Source organism: Cherax quadricarinatus, chromosome 32 (genome assembly GCF_038502225.1).
Source record: "Cherax quadricarinatus isolate ZL_2023a chromosome 32, ASM3850222v1, whole genome shotgun sequence".
Lineage (NCBI taxonomy): Eukaryota > Metazoa > Arthropoda > Malacostraca > Decapoda > Parastacidae > Cherax > Cherax quadricarinatus.
In genome coordinates, this window is record NC_091323.1 from 8,898,565 (window position 1) to 8,913,714 (window position 15,150).

At 40.1% G+C, this 15,150-nt stretch overlaps 1 protein-coding gene across 1 annotated transcript in view; it reads right to left on the reverse strand.

The window, feature by feature from the left end:
* Window positions 1-773: 773 nt before the first annotated feature.
* Window positions 774-15,150, reverse strand: part of LOC128690094 (uncharacterized) — a 210,967-nt gene continuing 196,590 nt past the window's right edge. The window contains exons 4-5 of the mRNA XM_070090445.1: window positions 4,919-5,052; window positions 774-2,098 (exon numbers count right to left, since the gene is read on the reverse strand). Of these exons, the coding sequence (XP_069946546.1) occupies window positions 1,879-2,098; window positions 4,919-5,052 (354 nt within the window). The 3' untranslated portion in view covers window positions 774-1,878. The remainder of the gene's footprint in view (window positions 2,099-4,918; window positions 5,053-15,150) is intronic.

Here is a 15,150-nt window from a genome sequence, read left to right on the forward strand (position 1 = left end):
ATATATATATATATATATATATATATATATATATATATGTCGTGCCGAATATGTAAAACTGGTCAATTAGCAAGAACTCATTTAAAATTAAGACCTTTCGAAAATTTTCTCTTATACGTTTAAAGATATATATTTTTCATTAGTGTTAATGTAAAAATTTTTAATTTTGCACCAAAAGTATCTTAGAAAACTTACCTAACCTTATTATAACAAGAAGAATTTATTTTAGCCTAACCCAACTAAATATATTTTAAATACGTTTACAATAATTTAATACTAAACAAACACAATCAAATATATTTTTTTTCTTAGGTTCAGAATGATTTTGGCGAAATTATTGCATACACAAATTTTCACTTGTCCTATATGGCAAGATGAGCGTTGCTATTTAAGCCAAGATCGCAAGTTCTGCCTATTCGGCACGACATATATATATATATATATATATATATATATATTTGGGGGAGAGACGTACTTTGAGGAAACAGTAAATATATGATGGATGCAAATATTTACATATTTGTTTCATATCAGTTTTCAAAATGTGTATTTTCTAAGTGATTTACAAGTGTTATATTGTATTATCATGATATATATATATATATATATATATATATATATATATATATATATATATATATATATATATATATATATATATATATATGTATATATATATATGTGCATATATATATATACAGTATATATATATATATATATATATATATATATATATATATATATATATATATATATATATATATATATATATATATGTAGCTTACAGAATAGGTATTTGTATACACAGAACACCAAAATTTTGCAAATGCTAGTAGTATATCAAAATACTTTGATAAATTCTTTGTTTTTACAGACTCTCACAGGGGTGAGAAAAAATCTCACAAACGCTTTCAAACGTACCACACTACAAAGCAAGTTGCGTCTTTGTCGTTGTAACGACAACTCTTAAATATAGGAGAGTGAGCCATGAGGCTCGCCCAGCACGTATACACTAGGTGTTCTTTTCATCGTCCCGTCACGGAACACGTATACACTGGGAGTTATTTTCATGCTGCTAACATCGCTGGTTTATAGTTAATTTGTTTCCCATTTCAAGATTCACCCCCCTCCTCTAAAATAATATTTATATATATATCCAATGCTTTTTTCTGCACTATAACCAATCTAGCCACCTACTTTGGTATAATTGAAGCAATATAAAACAGCCTTACCTACATAATGAAGCTAACACTGGATAATTTTAGTTACGTGTTTTTCTATCAGGGAGGGAGGGCCAGACCTTAGGTATTACAATAACTTCCTGTTTCAGGGCTCTCGACTCTCCTAATGTTTCATAATGTTCATCCGTCAGGAAACTTTGTTTTTTAGTAGTATGAGTTTTCGTGTACATGTTCACGAGTTTCTTTTGACTTCAAAGTTTTTTTCCTCGAGATTTTGTCATACTGCACTCAGAGCACTCGTTGTGTGAGGCTGTGACAGCTCTGCTGATAACCACAGGTGACTAAAGTTCCTAAGTAAATTAGAACCATCCTCGTGACTGGTCAGGAGGGCCACGTCAGAGATTTGCAGAGACTGCGCCCGTGCAGTATCGAGGTAGTGTAATTCATATACAAAACGGCGAGGCTGTAGTACAAAATGAGGATGAGGGAGACCTGCTTGAGTTCTGATGGACTATTAGAGAATTTTGAGAGGATTTGTCCTAATCTCTATTCAGGGGATGTTGGATAGTGGCGTTCTAATGTTTGTAAAGAGCTCTTTATCCCAGAAATTGGAACTATGGTCTTAGACCGAACCTGATGACCTCCTCTTCCCCAGGGTCGGCTTCTTTTTGTGACTATACTAACAATTGGCCTACTCTCAGAAGGTGTTGAGTCTTGGTTTGGTGGCATCTGGCTGGGAGTGAGTGGGAGAAGTGTTGAGGCTCCGGCTCTGGCATCGTGAAGATGCCTGCTGGAGCTGATCAAGTTGTGGGTCGGAGCCGGAGGGCGTGTGGGAGTGTTGCGGTCGTGGAGCCACCGGGTGGAGGTTCCTGAAAAACTGCACCAGGCGTTCACTCTTCGGCGAGGGACTCAGCGAACTGCAATAATAATAAATATAAATCAAGCTACTACCTAGTTTTAAATGTTTTTCCTTTACTATTTCTGCTAACTGCACGAAACCAAAGCCATCAAGGTTTGAAAATATAACACTGAAGAGTTTGACAGAGATTGACGAAAAATAAGAAGAAAAAATATATGAAATTTAGCATTTTTATAACTGACTTTCCCTGATTAGATAAAAGGTTAAAAATGACTGTACAAGTACTGGTGTGTTATTACTGGAAGACTGCGGGAATAAGACGCATATGTACAAATATTTATTGAAAGAGACGTTTCGCCATTGGTGGCGAAAAATCTTCAATAAATATCTTGATTGTACATGTCATATTTCCGCTACAAATGCTGCAGCATTGAATCATATACGTTTTATTCTTAAGCAAAATCTTCACTGCCCAATTCGAGTAAATAGACATAACGTTACCATCCATAAAATAAGTAAGAAAAATATTAACGAAATCGTAAAACACCAAGATTTTATTTATCAGACAATATTTTTTTTCGGAAATTAATGTACTTATAGTTAAGGCTTTTCTATATATTTTTTCAGGTGCATATATTAAGATGTTGTATATATATATATATATATATATATATATATTTATATATATATATATATATATATATATATATATATATATATATATATATATATATATATATATATATATATGCAATAAGATCACATGAACAGGTGATTTCAAAATATGCAAAACAACCACTCTGAAAGAATAGAGAAATTCCAAGCGCTTTCGTGACTACTCACATTATCAAGGAACTATGAAAGTGAAGCATCCAAGGGAGCTATATAAGGGGTCCGGCCAGCACCTCACTATCAGATCCCACAACGGTTAAACACGTGACGCGCGGCGAGCCAACTTGGATAGGTCCTTTGCACAACTCACCCCACAAACTATTCTACCCAAGAAAATTTAAAAATTATTTGTCCAGTGTATTATTAAATTCTTCCCAAATTCTATTAATTATAAATGGATCTAATTTATATAAACCAAAGGAAATATTCATATTATTGTCAAAACTGCTTTTTATGAAACAAGATTCAATTATATTCCTGTCGACCATGGACTTGCTTGATACTACTTTCAAGCAAGTCCATGGTCGACAGGAATATAATTGAATCTTGTTTCATAAAAAGCAGTTTTGACAATAATATGAATATTTCCTTTGGTTTATATAAATTAGATCCATTTATAATTAATAGAATTTGGGAAGAATTTAATAATACACTGGACAAATAATAATTTTTAAATTTTCTTGGGTAGAATAGTTTGTGGGTGATCTTATTGCATATATATATATATATATATATATATATATATATATATATATATATATATATATATATATATATATATATATATATATATATATATATATATACAAGGTGTATAATCTGAAAAATGTTTTTCCCATTGTCTTAAGACCACCGGAAGTGTTTCATGGGGTCAGAAAATGAGTTGAGTTCAGTGTTGATTCAGAAATTTCTTGGTGCTCTAAAAGGGGTTATGATAATCCCCATTTTTTTAAATAAAATGAAGAAAATGGCACCTGTAAATCCCATTGTATATATGAAACTTTCTTTATGTAACATTCATAAGCATCTGAAAGTTTGAAGCCGATATGAAGAGGCATTTTCAAGTTATTACAAAAAAAAAAAAGAAAATTAATACAAATTAGCGTTTAAGCTCATAATAATGTTATTGTATGGCCAGCAATAACCAAAATTTTCCTAACAATTTTTTATAATATTTAATTTGAGCCGTTACAACCTAAAACAAATAATAAGTTATTTCTGGTTAAAAACATCAGCCTTGTAAGTTAGAAGCAGTCAGCCAGTGGGGGTGACTGCTGCTTGGCCTGCCAGAGTGACACTCAGCAGTCAGCCAGTGGGGGTGACTGCTGCTTGGCCTGCCAGAGTGACACTCAGCAGTCAGCCAGTGGGGGTGACTGCTGCTTGGCCTGTCAGAGTGACACTCAGCAGTCAGCCAGTGGGGGTGACTGCTGCTTGGCCTGCCAGAGTGACACTCAGCAGTCAGCCAGTGGGGGTGACTGCTGCTTGGCCTGCCAGAGTGACACTCAGCAGTCAGCCAGTGGGGGTGACTGCTGCTTGGCCTGCCAGAGTGACACTCAGCAGTCAGCCAGTGGGGGTGACTGCTGCTTGGCCTGCCAGAGTGACACTCAGCAGTCAGCCAGTGGGGGTGACTGCTGCTTGGCCTGCCAGAGTGACACTCAGCAGTCAGCCAGTGGGGGTGACTGCTGCTTGGCCTGCCAGAGTGACACTCAGCAGTCAGCCAGTGGGGGTGACTGCTGCTTGGCCTGCCAGAGTGACACTCAGCAGTCAGCCAGTGGGGGTGACTGCTGCTTGGCCTGCCAGAGTGACACTCAGCAGTCAGCCAGTGGGGGTGACTGCTGCTTGGCCTGCCAGAGTGACACTCAGATCACTGAGTCCAACAAAGGTAAACAAGTGACCATTGCAGCCGTGGCTCACTGCAGTGACACTCAGACCATAGGTAGACAGACTGAGTCTAGCACAGGTAAGCAGTGGTCACTGCTACCTTGGTCCACTAAAAGACCATCAAGTACCTCGCCTAAATGTCATCACACATCTTTGGGTACACTGTCTTACCTTGCCTTTTCCCTGCCATAGCGCTGGCACTTCAGAACTGGTCATATGACAGAAAGAACAATCAGAGTTTTCCTGACGAATTGACTAACAACAATACAGTTTGAAGCGACTCCATGGAAAAATTGAGAGAAGAAAATTTTTCGGAGATATTTACCCGACGTGGTCTGAGTGAAGACCCAGTTTCTTGAGACAGTCTTCAGGGGAGACCCCGCAGGACTCACACTGCCTCATTAGCTTAGTTTCCGAGGGCAACATTTCTCCCTGCTGCATGCGCTCCCTGGCTGCTCCCTGCGACCGGGGGGAGAGAAAGAAAGAACATGTCACTGACGAAGCAGAGAAAGGAAGATATCACGATAGGGCGGAAAGGAAGGTACAGAAGTGGTAAGTAAAGATGAGGTAGGAAGACGGAATTGTGTAGAAGAGAGTGTGACAAAGTATCGTGTGATTTGTATCGAAGTTGTCCGCTAAAAGAGGGAGAAGTGTAGTCAAAGAATAAAATGAAGGTTAGCAGCACGGACCAAAAAAAAAAAAAAAAAAAAAATAGCAGATTCAAAAAAAAAAAATATATATAACTTTGCTCGGAATGAAACATTATGAAAAGATTGGTAGGAATGAAAATAGTAAGGTCAATAAATAATTATTGTTAGGTGGATTAAGAGAAACTTCAAAAACAGTGAGTTTTCTACCTGAAAATGACTTACACATTTAAAATAAGAAATATAAGCTTAAATTTGATTTCGAAAAACCTGCGACGTTATTATAAATATCACATGAATAAATAATACCATTAACGCAGAGTTCTGATAGTGCAACACCTGGAATGCTTCTTATGTGTTTTTTAATTCAGCGAAATATCAATAAGAACATTAGTCTCTTGTTTAAGGCAAGGTTGTAATATTTTGTGATATACTAACATAAATTTATCAATAAGTAATTTTCATTATCACTGTCTGAGATTCTCATCTCTACAGCATTCTTTAATCTGAGTATTTGGCTTATTTTATACCCACTCGCCTCTGTGACTCCCAGGTAAGCCTCTGCATATCCTGTATATTGTAATCATATCTCCTCTATCCCTTCTCTCTTCTAAAGTTGCCAGATTTAATTTCCATAGTCTTCCCCCACAGTTTATTACTTCAGGTCTGAGAATGTTCTTGTTAAAAATCTCTAGATGTTGTTGTTTGTGTGTGTATGTGTACCCACATGTATGTGATCGCAAGGGTCGAGTCACACTTTCTTTACTCACCTAATTGTACTCACCTAATTGTACTCACCTAATTGTGGTTGCAGGGGTCGAGACTCAGCTCCTGGCCCTGCCTCTTCACTGATCGCTACTAGGTCCTCTCCCTCTCTGCTTCCTGAGCTTTGCCATGCCTCTTCTTAAAACTATGTATGGTTCCTGCCTCCACTACTTCACTTGCTAGGCTATTCCACTTCCTGACGACTCTATGACTGAAGAAATACTTCCTAACGTCCCTGTGACTCGTCTGAGTCTTCAGCTTCCAGTTGTGACCCCTTGTTTGTGTGTCCCCTCTCTGGAACATCCTATCTGTCCACCTTGTCTATTCCCCGCAGTATCTTGTATGTCGTTATCATGTCTCCCCTGACCCTTCTGTCCTCCAGTGTCGTCAGTCCGATTTCCCTCTACCTTTCCTCGTACGACATTTCACTGAGCTCTGGGACTAGCCTTGTTGCAACCCTTTGTACTTTCTCTAACTTCTTGACGTGCTTGACCAGGTGTGGGTTCCAGACTGGGGCTGCATACTCCAGTATGGGCCTAACATACACAGTGTACAGTGTCTTGAACGATTCCTTATTAAGGTATCGGAACGGTATTCTCAGGTTTGCCAGGAGCCCGTATGCTGCAGCAGTTATTTGGTTGTGTGCCTCCGGTGACGTGCTCGGTGTTATGGTCACCCCAAGATCTTTCTTCTTGAGTGAGGTCTGTAGTCTTTGTCCACCTAGCCTATACTCTGTCTGCGGTCTTCTTTGTCCCTCCCCAATCTTCATGACTTTGCATTTGGCAGGGTTGAATTCGAGAAGCCAGTTTCTGGGCCTGGATGGTCTGCCGCCGAGTGAGGCCGGGACAGAGGAATGGGCCTCCTCGTGTGCATCCCGTGACGTCACACAAAGCCACAGGCCTACGAGGGGTCTCGTGTCTAAAGCACATGGATGATACTAATATGCTATGCTATATAATACAGGGAATACAGGGATCAGCAACTATGCTGACATACTCACCTATTTGTACTCACCTATTTGTGGTTGCGTGCGTGTGTGTGTGTGTGTGTGTGTGTGTGTGTGTGTGTGTGTGTGTGTGTGTGTGTGTGTGTGTGTGTGTGTGTGTGTGTGTGTGTGTGTGTGTGTGTGTGTGTGTGTGTGTGTGGGCGCAAGGGGGTGGGGGGGAGAGAGCTGTCAGAGCATCAGTGGTGAGAGACAGGCAGAGCCCTCAGGCAACCAGTGTCCGCCCACTTCTGTTGCCCACATGTGCTCTTGCGTGCGTGGTGTGTGTACTCACCTATATGTGGTTACAGGGGTCGATTCACAGCTCCTAGCCACTAGTGTGTGTGTGTGTGTGTGTGTGTGTGTGTGTGTGTGTGTGTGTGTGTGTGTGTGTGTGTGTGTGTGTGTGTGTGTGTGTGTGTGTGTGTGTGTGTGAGTGTGTGCGTGTGTGTGAGTGTGTGTGTGTGTGTGTGTGTGTGTGTGTGTGTGTGTGGGCGCAAGGGGGTGGGGGGGAGAGAGCTGTCAGAGCATCAGTGGTGAGAGACAGGCAGAGCCCTCAGGCAACCAGTGTCCGCCCACTTCTGTTGCCCACATGTGCTCTTGCGTGCGTGGTGTGTGTACTCACCTATATGTGGTTGCAGGGGTCGATTCACAGCTCCTAGCCACTAGTGTGTGTGTGTGTGCTCGTTTTCCGTCTCTTTGTCTGTTTGTCTGTCAATCTGTTTTTCTCTCCCTCTAGTTTGTCTTGTTAATTACTATGTCAGTTAGTGGAATCATGTACTGTGCTATAACTACCCGCTTAAAAGGAAGTCCTGACTGGACCAGCTGCTAGCACAAGCTGACCTCACCTTCTACAAGTAAAAGCAAAGAATCACTGAGCTTCTCATGGGGGTTAGTCATTCTGAAGTGCGGAAGGAAGCACTGACTACGGAAATAGAAAATATTGAACTTAAGTTTAATGACTCATACGGGATGCAGGAGAAATAGAAGGAATAGAGAGCAATTAATGAAATTGAAAGAAATTCAAATTATTTCTTTTAATAGGCCAAAAACAAGGTAAAAACCACATCCAGTAAAGTGCCATTGCTCAAACAACATGGAACTTACAGTAAAGACGGCAAAGAAACGACTGAGATACTGAAGTTTTAATATGACTATGTTTAGTGAGCCATTAATCAGACCATTTAAAGATTGAAAATCGAAATGAACTTTTTTATATAAACGAGGCTCAAAACCTTGTCAATATATCCAAAATTTCTGACATAACCCTCTCTCCACTAAACTTTGAAAAGACCACTGACAACATCCCCCATGTACTCAGCCCCAGGCGAAGACTCATGGAAACTCCGTGTTCATCAAGAGCTGCAAGAAACCTCTTTCGCATGCCTTAAGTATGCTATGGAGAGGGAGCCTTGACACGAGTGTCATTCCACGGTCACTGACAACAACGGATATTGCCCCACTCCAAAAAGGTGGCAGTAAAGCAATAGCAGAGAATCATAGAACGATAGCTCTAACGACCCACATCATAAAAATCTTTGAAAGGGTTCTAAGAAGCAAGATCGCTAACCACTTGGACGCCAAATAATTGCACAACCCAGGGAAAAATGAGTTTAGAGCAGGTCGCTCCTAACTCTCACAACTACTGGACCACAATGACAGGGTATCAGTCAAAATTTTGGTTCCGTGGCATCCCTAATATGTATATATGTCGTGCTGAATAGGTAAAATGTGTGATTTTGGCTTAAATAGCAACGCTCTTCTTTCCGAATAAGGCAAGGGAAAATTTGTGTATGTAGTAATTTCGTAAAAATCATCCTGAACCAAACGAAAAAATATATTTCATTGTATTTCTTTATTATATTATTGCAAACTTATCTGAAATATATTTAGTTGGATTAGGCTAAATTAAATTGCATTCATTTGTAATGAGGTTAGGTAAATTTTCTAAGGTTCTTCTGGTACAAAATTATTAATTTTTACATTAACATAAATGAATAAATACATCTTTAAACGTATAAGAGAAAATTTTAATTTTAAATGAGTTCTTGGTAATTGACCAGTTTTACCTATTCAGCACGAATTATATATATATATATATATATATATATATATATATATATATATATATATATATATATATATATATATATATATATATATATATATATATATATATATATATATATATATATATATATATATATATATATATATATATATATATATATATATATATATATATATATATATATATATATATATATATATATATATATATATATATATATTGTGTGTGTGTGTGTGTGTACAAAACATTATCTCTCAGTCCACAGCAGGATTCGCACCTACAAAATCGGCATCTGAGTACACAGTACTTTATCCCCAAAGCCAGACTCCAGATTAAGTACTTTGTGCTCTGATGTACTCTGTGTACCCTGATGCCGAGTTTGCAGGTTCGAATCCTGCAACAGACTGAGAGATAATATTTGCAAATATGTCTCCTCACTATATATAAGTCTCCACACTGTTCCTTGAACTTCACATTGTTTCAGACTATGGAACGGAACTCATCTCCAGGCTGAGGAACTGACAGTCTTAAATCTACGTCTTCAAGGGTGATGGACTGGTTACATCGTCTTCACATCTCTACTGCTCCTGCCTACTTTCTGTACTCGACTGAAGAAGCCTACTGTGTAGGCGAAACGTTTCAAAATAAAGTTACCTAAATGTTGCCTATGTGTCTTACTTACCAGGTAGTCTACACCAAAAAAATTCTCCAGTGTATATTAAATTCTACCCAAATTTTAATTTGTTTAATATATCTTAAATTCTTCTCAATTATAAATGAATCCAATTTGTATAACCCAAAAACAATATTCACATTATTTTCAAAAGTATTTTTTTTATGAATCAAGATTCTATTATATTCCTGTCGACCATGAACTTGCTAGATACAACCTTCTCTGCCGTTGAAAATCAATTGGATGGTTAAAATCTCTCACATGAATAAACAGAGCATTAGAATCTTGTCCACTTCTAATGCTATATTTATGTTATTTTAATCTTAGTTCAAGACTTTTACCAGATTGACTATAATAAACTTTATCACATAATTTACAAGGAATCTTGTAGACATAACCGTTAAAAAACTTTCGATAAAAAATTCCCCCAGAAATACTGACAGTTGTGTTTACAAGATTCCTTGTAAAATGTGTAATGAATTTTATTACAGTCAATCTGGTAAAAGTCTTGAACTAAGTCCCCTCAACGCCGTCATCATGACTCAGGATGAGTCATGATGACGGCGTTGAGGGGACTTGAGCTAGAGTTCATCACGGCCACGCTGGCGGGAGATTCGTCTATAAAAACTTGCATTCATGGTCACAGTGGTGCTTATACTAACCTTCCTATGGTGTATAAACATACATAGTTGGATGAATCTTATTGTAGCCAGCTGGCCCAGTGGCTAACGTGTCTGTCTGGAGTCTTACGGCTCTCTGATTGCGGGTTTAAGCCCCGCCCGTGGTATGGTTTGTTTGTAATCGTGTCACTAGGATTTCGTGAGTCAAGAAACCAAATTATGTACTTGTTTAAATGATTCATGACTTCAGAGTCGGATTTAGGCATAAGATTAGGCGAGATACAGCTTAGAATCCGTATATAATTCTTAGAATAGGTATTACAAGTGAACCCAGTAGTGGTCAGCGGAGAGGCGGGGCCAGGAGCTGATAGACATTTTGGGGTCGGTAGGACAACCTGGTCTCGGTACGACAACAACTACCTAATTACTGATACCTGTGTACCTAGGACTGGTATTACAGCAGTTATTTACTGATACCCAGGACTGGTATTACAACATTTAATTAATCACCAACAACCAGGACTGGTGTTACAGCAGTTACTTAATCATTGATACACAGATCTGGTACAACAGGGGATGCTTAATCACTTTTCTTTTGCCCTGACGAATAAACCATCACCATCACCCTGAGTCACCATCACCGCCATCACCATTACCCTCACTCACTATCACTATCACTCTAGTTACCATCATCATCACCACTATCATCACTACCACCTAAAACATTATGGTACACCACCTGTCAAGTTTGTCACAGGTGACGGCCTCGGTGTGTCAGCATCTGGCCTCGACTGTCTCCTTCCTGAAATTCGTATACTGTGACCTTTATTAAAGGTTGCAATAAGTGTAGCGCAGATAACATCCCTCGTGGCTTTTAGTAACAATCTGGAGCGTTTAAGTTGCATACTATGATTAATCTCTGCCACCAACCAGTTCTCCGAAGACCTAAGACCTAAAATCCAGGACCTAAGACCTAAAATCCAGGACCTAAGACCTAAAATCCAAAACCGAAGACTTTAGATCTGAGACTAAGTTTAGCAATCGTCGATTTTTAAATATGATTCAGTACCATCGGTCAAGTTACTGCGACGCTGAAATGTGAACATTGAGTCTCATGGTCTTTACGTTTCTGAGTCTTGGTGATTCAACAGAACATCAAGACAGTCTTATCTGTGGTATTAATGTCTGGTATAATTGCTTAAATGCGTTTAATTGACGTTAGCCTCAGCTCACCAGCGTATTTAAGCACATTGGCTTCATCATTTGAAGTAAACCCAACGTTTACATACTAGGAGCAGCTACCTTTAGAAAAGTAAGATGTTCACATGCATGACGCCAATAAGTCTAAACTGCAAGATAAAGGCTTCAGTTTCAATCTTTCAAACGTTATGAATTGTTATGAGACTGGGTGAATTTTGGCGAATGGGAGTATCACTCGGACTAACTGAATTTCAAGTGGCAATATTGTGAAAGGAAGGAGGCGAGAATAGTCATGACGAGGCTTTGTATATTGTATTGCGTATAGTGTGTCTGGTAACGTGTGTGCTGGTGAAAGGTGTACAGTGTCTTTGGTAACGTATGTGTTATGTTGGTAACAAGGCATGCAAACTTTACAGTCGTAAAACTTTAAAAAAAACAATATCCGAACGTCAGCACTTTTCTTAAACTTTTCATCACGAGCAAAAACTGTTTTTAATTACAGATTGGAAACTGACGGCATCAGTCTCCCGTCAAATGAATTAATAAAGCGAACCACTAGACAACTTGGGTGAACTAGCGGGTGTGTACGACCCAGACTTCACCAAGGACATGGCTGACTGCGAAACTCAAAAGGTTTCAGCAACAAAATCAAGATGCTGGCCCACAAACAATTCAGCCCAGACAGCTCCTCTGCAGAGCGCGGAGGTTGCCCTTTTACAGTTGTGAGTGAACATCATTAGAAAGACTTTCTCTTAACAGTTCCTATTCCAGCCATGAGGACACGGCTCGACTCACAGACCCTTTGTATTGCAGTGGCTCTCTACTTTGCTGCTTTTATTGCCACTGAATGTCAGAGAGCCTTCTGCTTTGCTATCTTTGACTCATACACTTAGAATTTAAACAATAATCTTTAATTTAGGTAGAAATAATCAGCTCTTCTCAGCAGATAGCCTCAGTGTGGACCTCCAGGTCTTCCACGTATCTTTCCCATGTACTCTCACGTATGTACTCCCATGCACATATATGGAAAGCTGACCAATATGGTGTCCATGCACTAACTCGGCACGTTGCAAGGGTTGGCATGTAAGACTCAACGAAGTCAACATCAATGAGAGAACGTCTGCATGACAATTATCTTGAGTCGACTCGCCATGACACAGAGGTAATTGGAAGGGACTTGACTGAGCCGCCCCATCACTCAGCAGACGACGCCAGGGGGACTATCCCCCCATCAGACTCGAGTATGGTAAGTTGATAATAGTTACCGAATAGAGTATTTTATATTTTTTTTTATTTAGAGCTGCACTCTGTTTTCTTTTCATTTTCTTATCTGATGATTCCCTCCGTCCTTCCTTCTCTACCTCCCTCCCTCCCCTCCTCTAGAGATAGCAAGAGCACATTGACAACACTCGCTGCGTGCTTCTGCTCTTCATGCACGTACTGATTAATTTCGGAGAAACATTCCTTACATTACCCCTGAGGGTGATGGTGGAATAGGAGGAGGAGGAGGACTACGAGGAAGGAAGGGTGGGAGAGAAAGAGAAATGTAATGAGGGAACGAGGGATATGAATAGAGAGTAAGAAAGGGGTGGAGGGTGAAAAGTCATGAGGGAAGGAGAGACTAAATAGATACATAGACAAGTAGATAAAATAATAAGTAACTAGATAAATAGCAAAAAAGGGGACAATACGAAAATTTTGGCCGATACCGAAACAATTTTCGACCAGTGCCGATACTGTTCCAATAATTTTTATATTTAAAATGATAATGACTATATTCAATATATATGGGAATGTTTATTGCACAATGTGGATTAAATATTAAATAACTTAATTACTTTGGCCTGTTGTGTTAGTTATTGGTTGTTAAAGGCACTTGTTGATAGTGTAGTTGCAGGGGGTCGATTCATAGCTCCTGACTCCGGGCGTGTGTGTGTGTGTGTGTGTGTGTGTGTGTGTGTGTGTGTGTGTGTGTGTGTGTGTGTGTGTGTGTGTGTGCTAACCTAGTTGTACTCACCTAGTTGTGGTTGCAGGGGTCGAGTCATAGCTCCTGGCCCCGCCTCTTCGATGGTCGCTATTGGCTCACTCTTCCTGCTTCATGAGCTTTATCATACCTCTTCTTAAAGCTATGTATGGTTCCTGCCTCCACTACTTCACTTGCTAGACTATTCCACTTACTGACGACTCTGTGACTGAAGAAATGCTTCCTAACATCCCTCTGAGTCTTCAGCTTCCAATTGTGACCCCTTGTTTCTGTGTCCCCTCTCTGGAACAACCTGTCTCTGTCTACCTTATCTATTCCACGCAGTATTTTGTATGTCGTTATTATGTCTCCCCTGACCCGCCTGTCCTCCAATGTCGTCAGTCCGATTTCCCTCAACGTTTCTTCGTAGGACATACCCCTGAGGTCCGGAACTAGCCTTGTTGCAAACATTTGCACTTTCTCTAATTTCTTGACGTGTTTGACCAGGTGTGGGTTCCAAACTGGTAATGCGTGTGTGTGTGTGTGTGTGTGTGTGTGTGTGTGTGTGTGTGTGCTCACCTAATTGTACTCACCTAATTGTGGTTACAGGGGTCGAGACTCAGCTCCTGGCCCTGCCTCTTCACTGATCGCTACTAGGTCCTCTCCCTCACTGCTTCCTGAGCTTTGTCATACCTCTTCTTAAAACTATGTACAGTTCCTGCCTCCACTACTTCACTTGCTAGGCTATTCCACTTCCTGACGACTCTATGAAGAAATACTTCCTAACGTCCCTGTGACTCGTCTGAGTCTTCAGCTTCCAACTGTGACCCCTTGTTTCTGTGTCCCCTCTTTGGAACATCCTGTCTCTGTCCACCTTATCTATTCCCCGCAGTATCTTGTATGTTGTTATCATGTCTCCCCTGACCCTTCTGTCCTCCAGTGTCGTCAGTCCGATTTCCCTCAACCTTTCCTTGTACGACATTCCTCTGAGCTCTGGAACTAGCCTTGTTGCAAACCTGTGTACTTTCTCTAACTTCTTGACGTGCTTGACCAGGTGTGGGTTCCAGACTGGTGCTGCATACTCCAGTATGGGCCTAACATACACAGTGTACAGTGTCTTCAACGATTCCTTATTAAGGTATCGGAACGCTATTCTCAGGTTTGCCAGGCGCCCGTATGCTGCAGCAGTTATTTGGTTGATGTGTGCCTCCGGTGACGTGCTCGGTGTTATGGTCACCCCAAGATCTTTCTCCCTGAGTGAGGTCTGTAGTCTTTGTCCACCTAGCCTATACTCTGTCTGCGGTCTTCTTTGCCCCTCCCCAATCTTCATGATTTTGCATTTGGCAGGGTTGAATTCGAGAAGCCAGTTTCTGGACCACGTGTCCAGCCTGTCCAGGTCTCTTTTCAGTCCTGCCTCATCCTCATCCGATTAATTCTTCTCCTCAACTTCACATCATCTTTGTATAGGGACACTTCAGAGTCTATTCCTTCCATCATGTCGTTCGTATATATCAAAAATAGCACTAGTCCTAGAACTGACCCCTGTGAGATCCCGCTCGTCACAGGCGCCCACTCTGATACCTCTTTACGTACCATGACTCGTTGTTGCCTCCCTGTCAGGTATTCCCTGATCCAT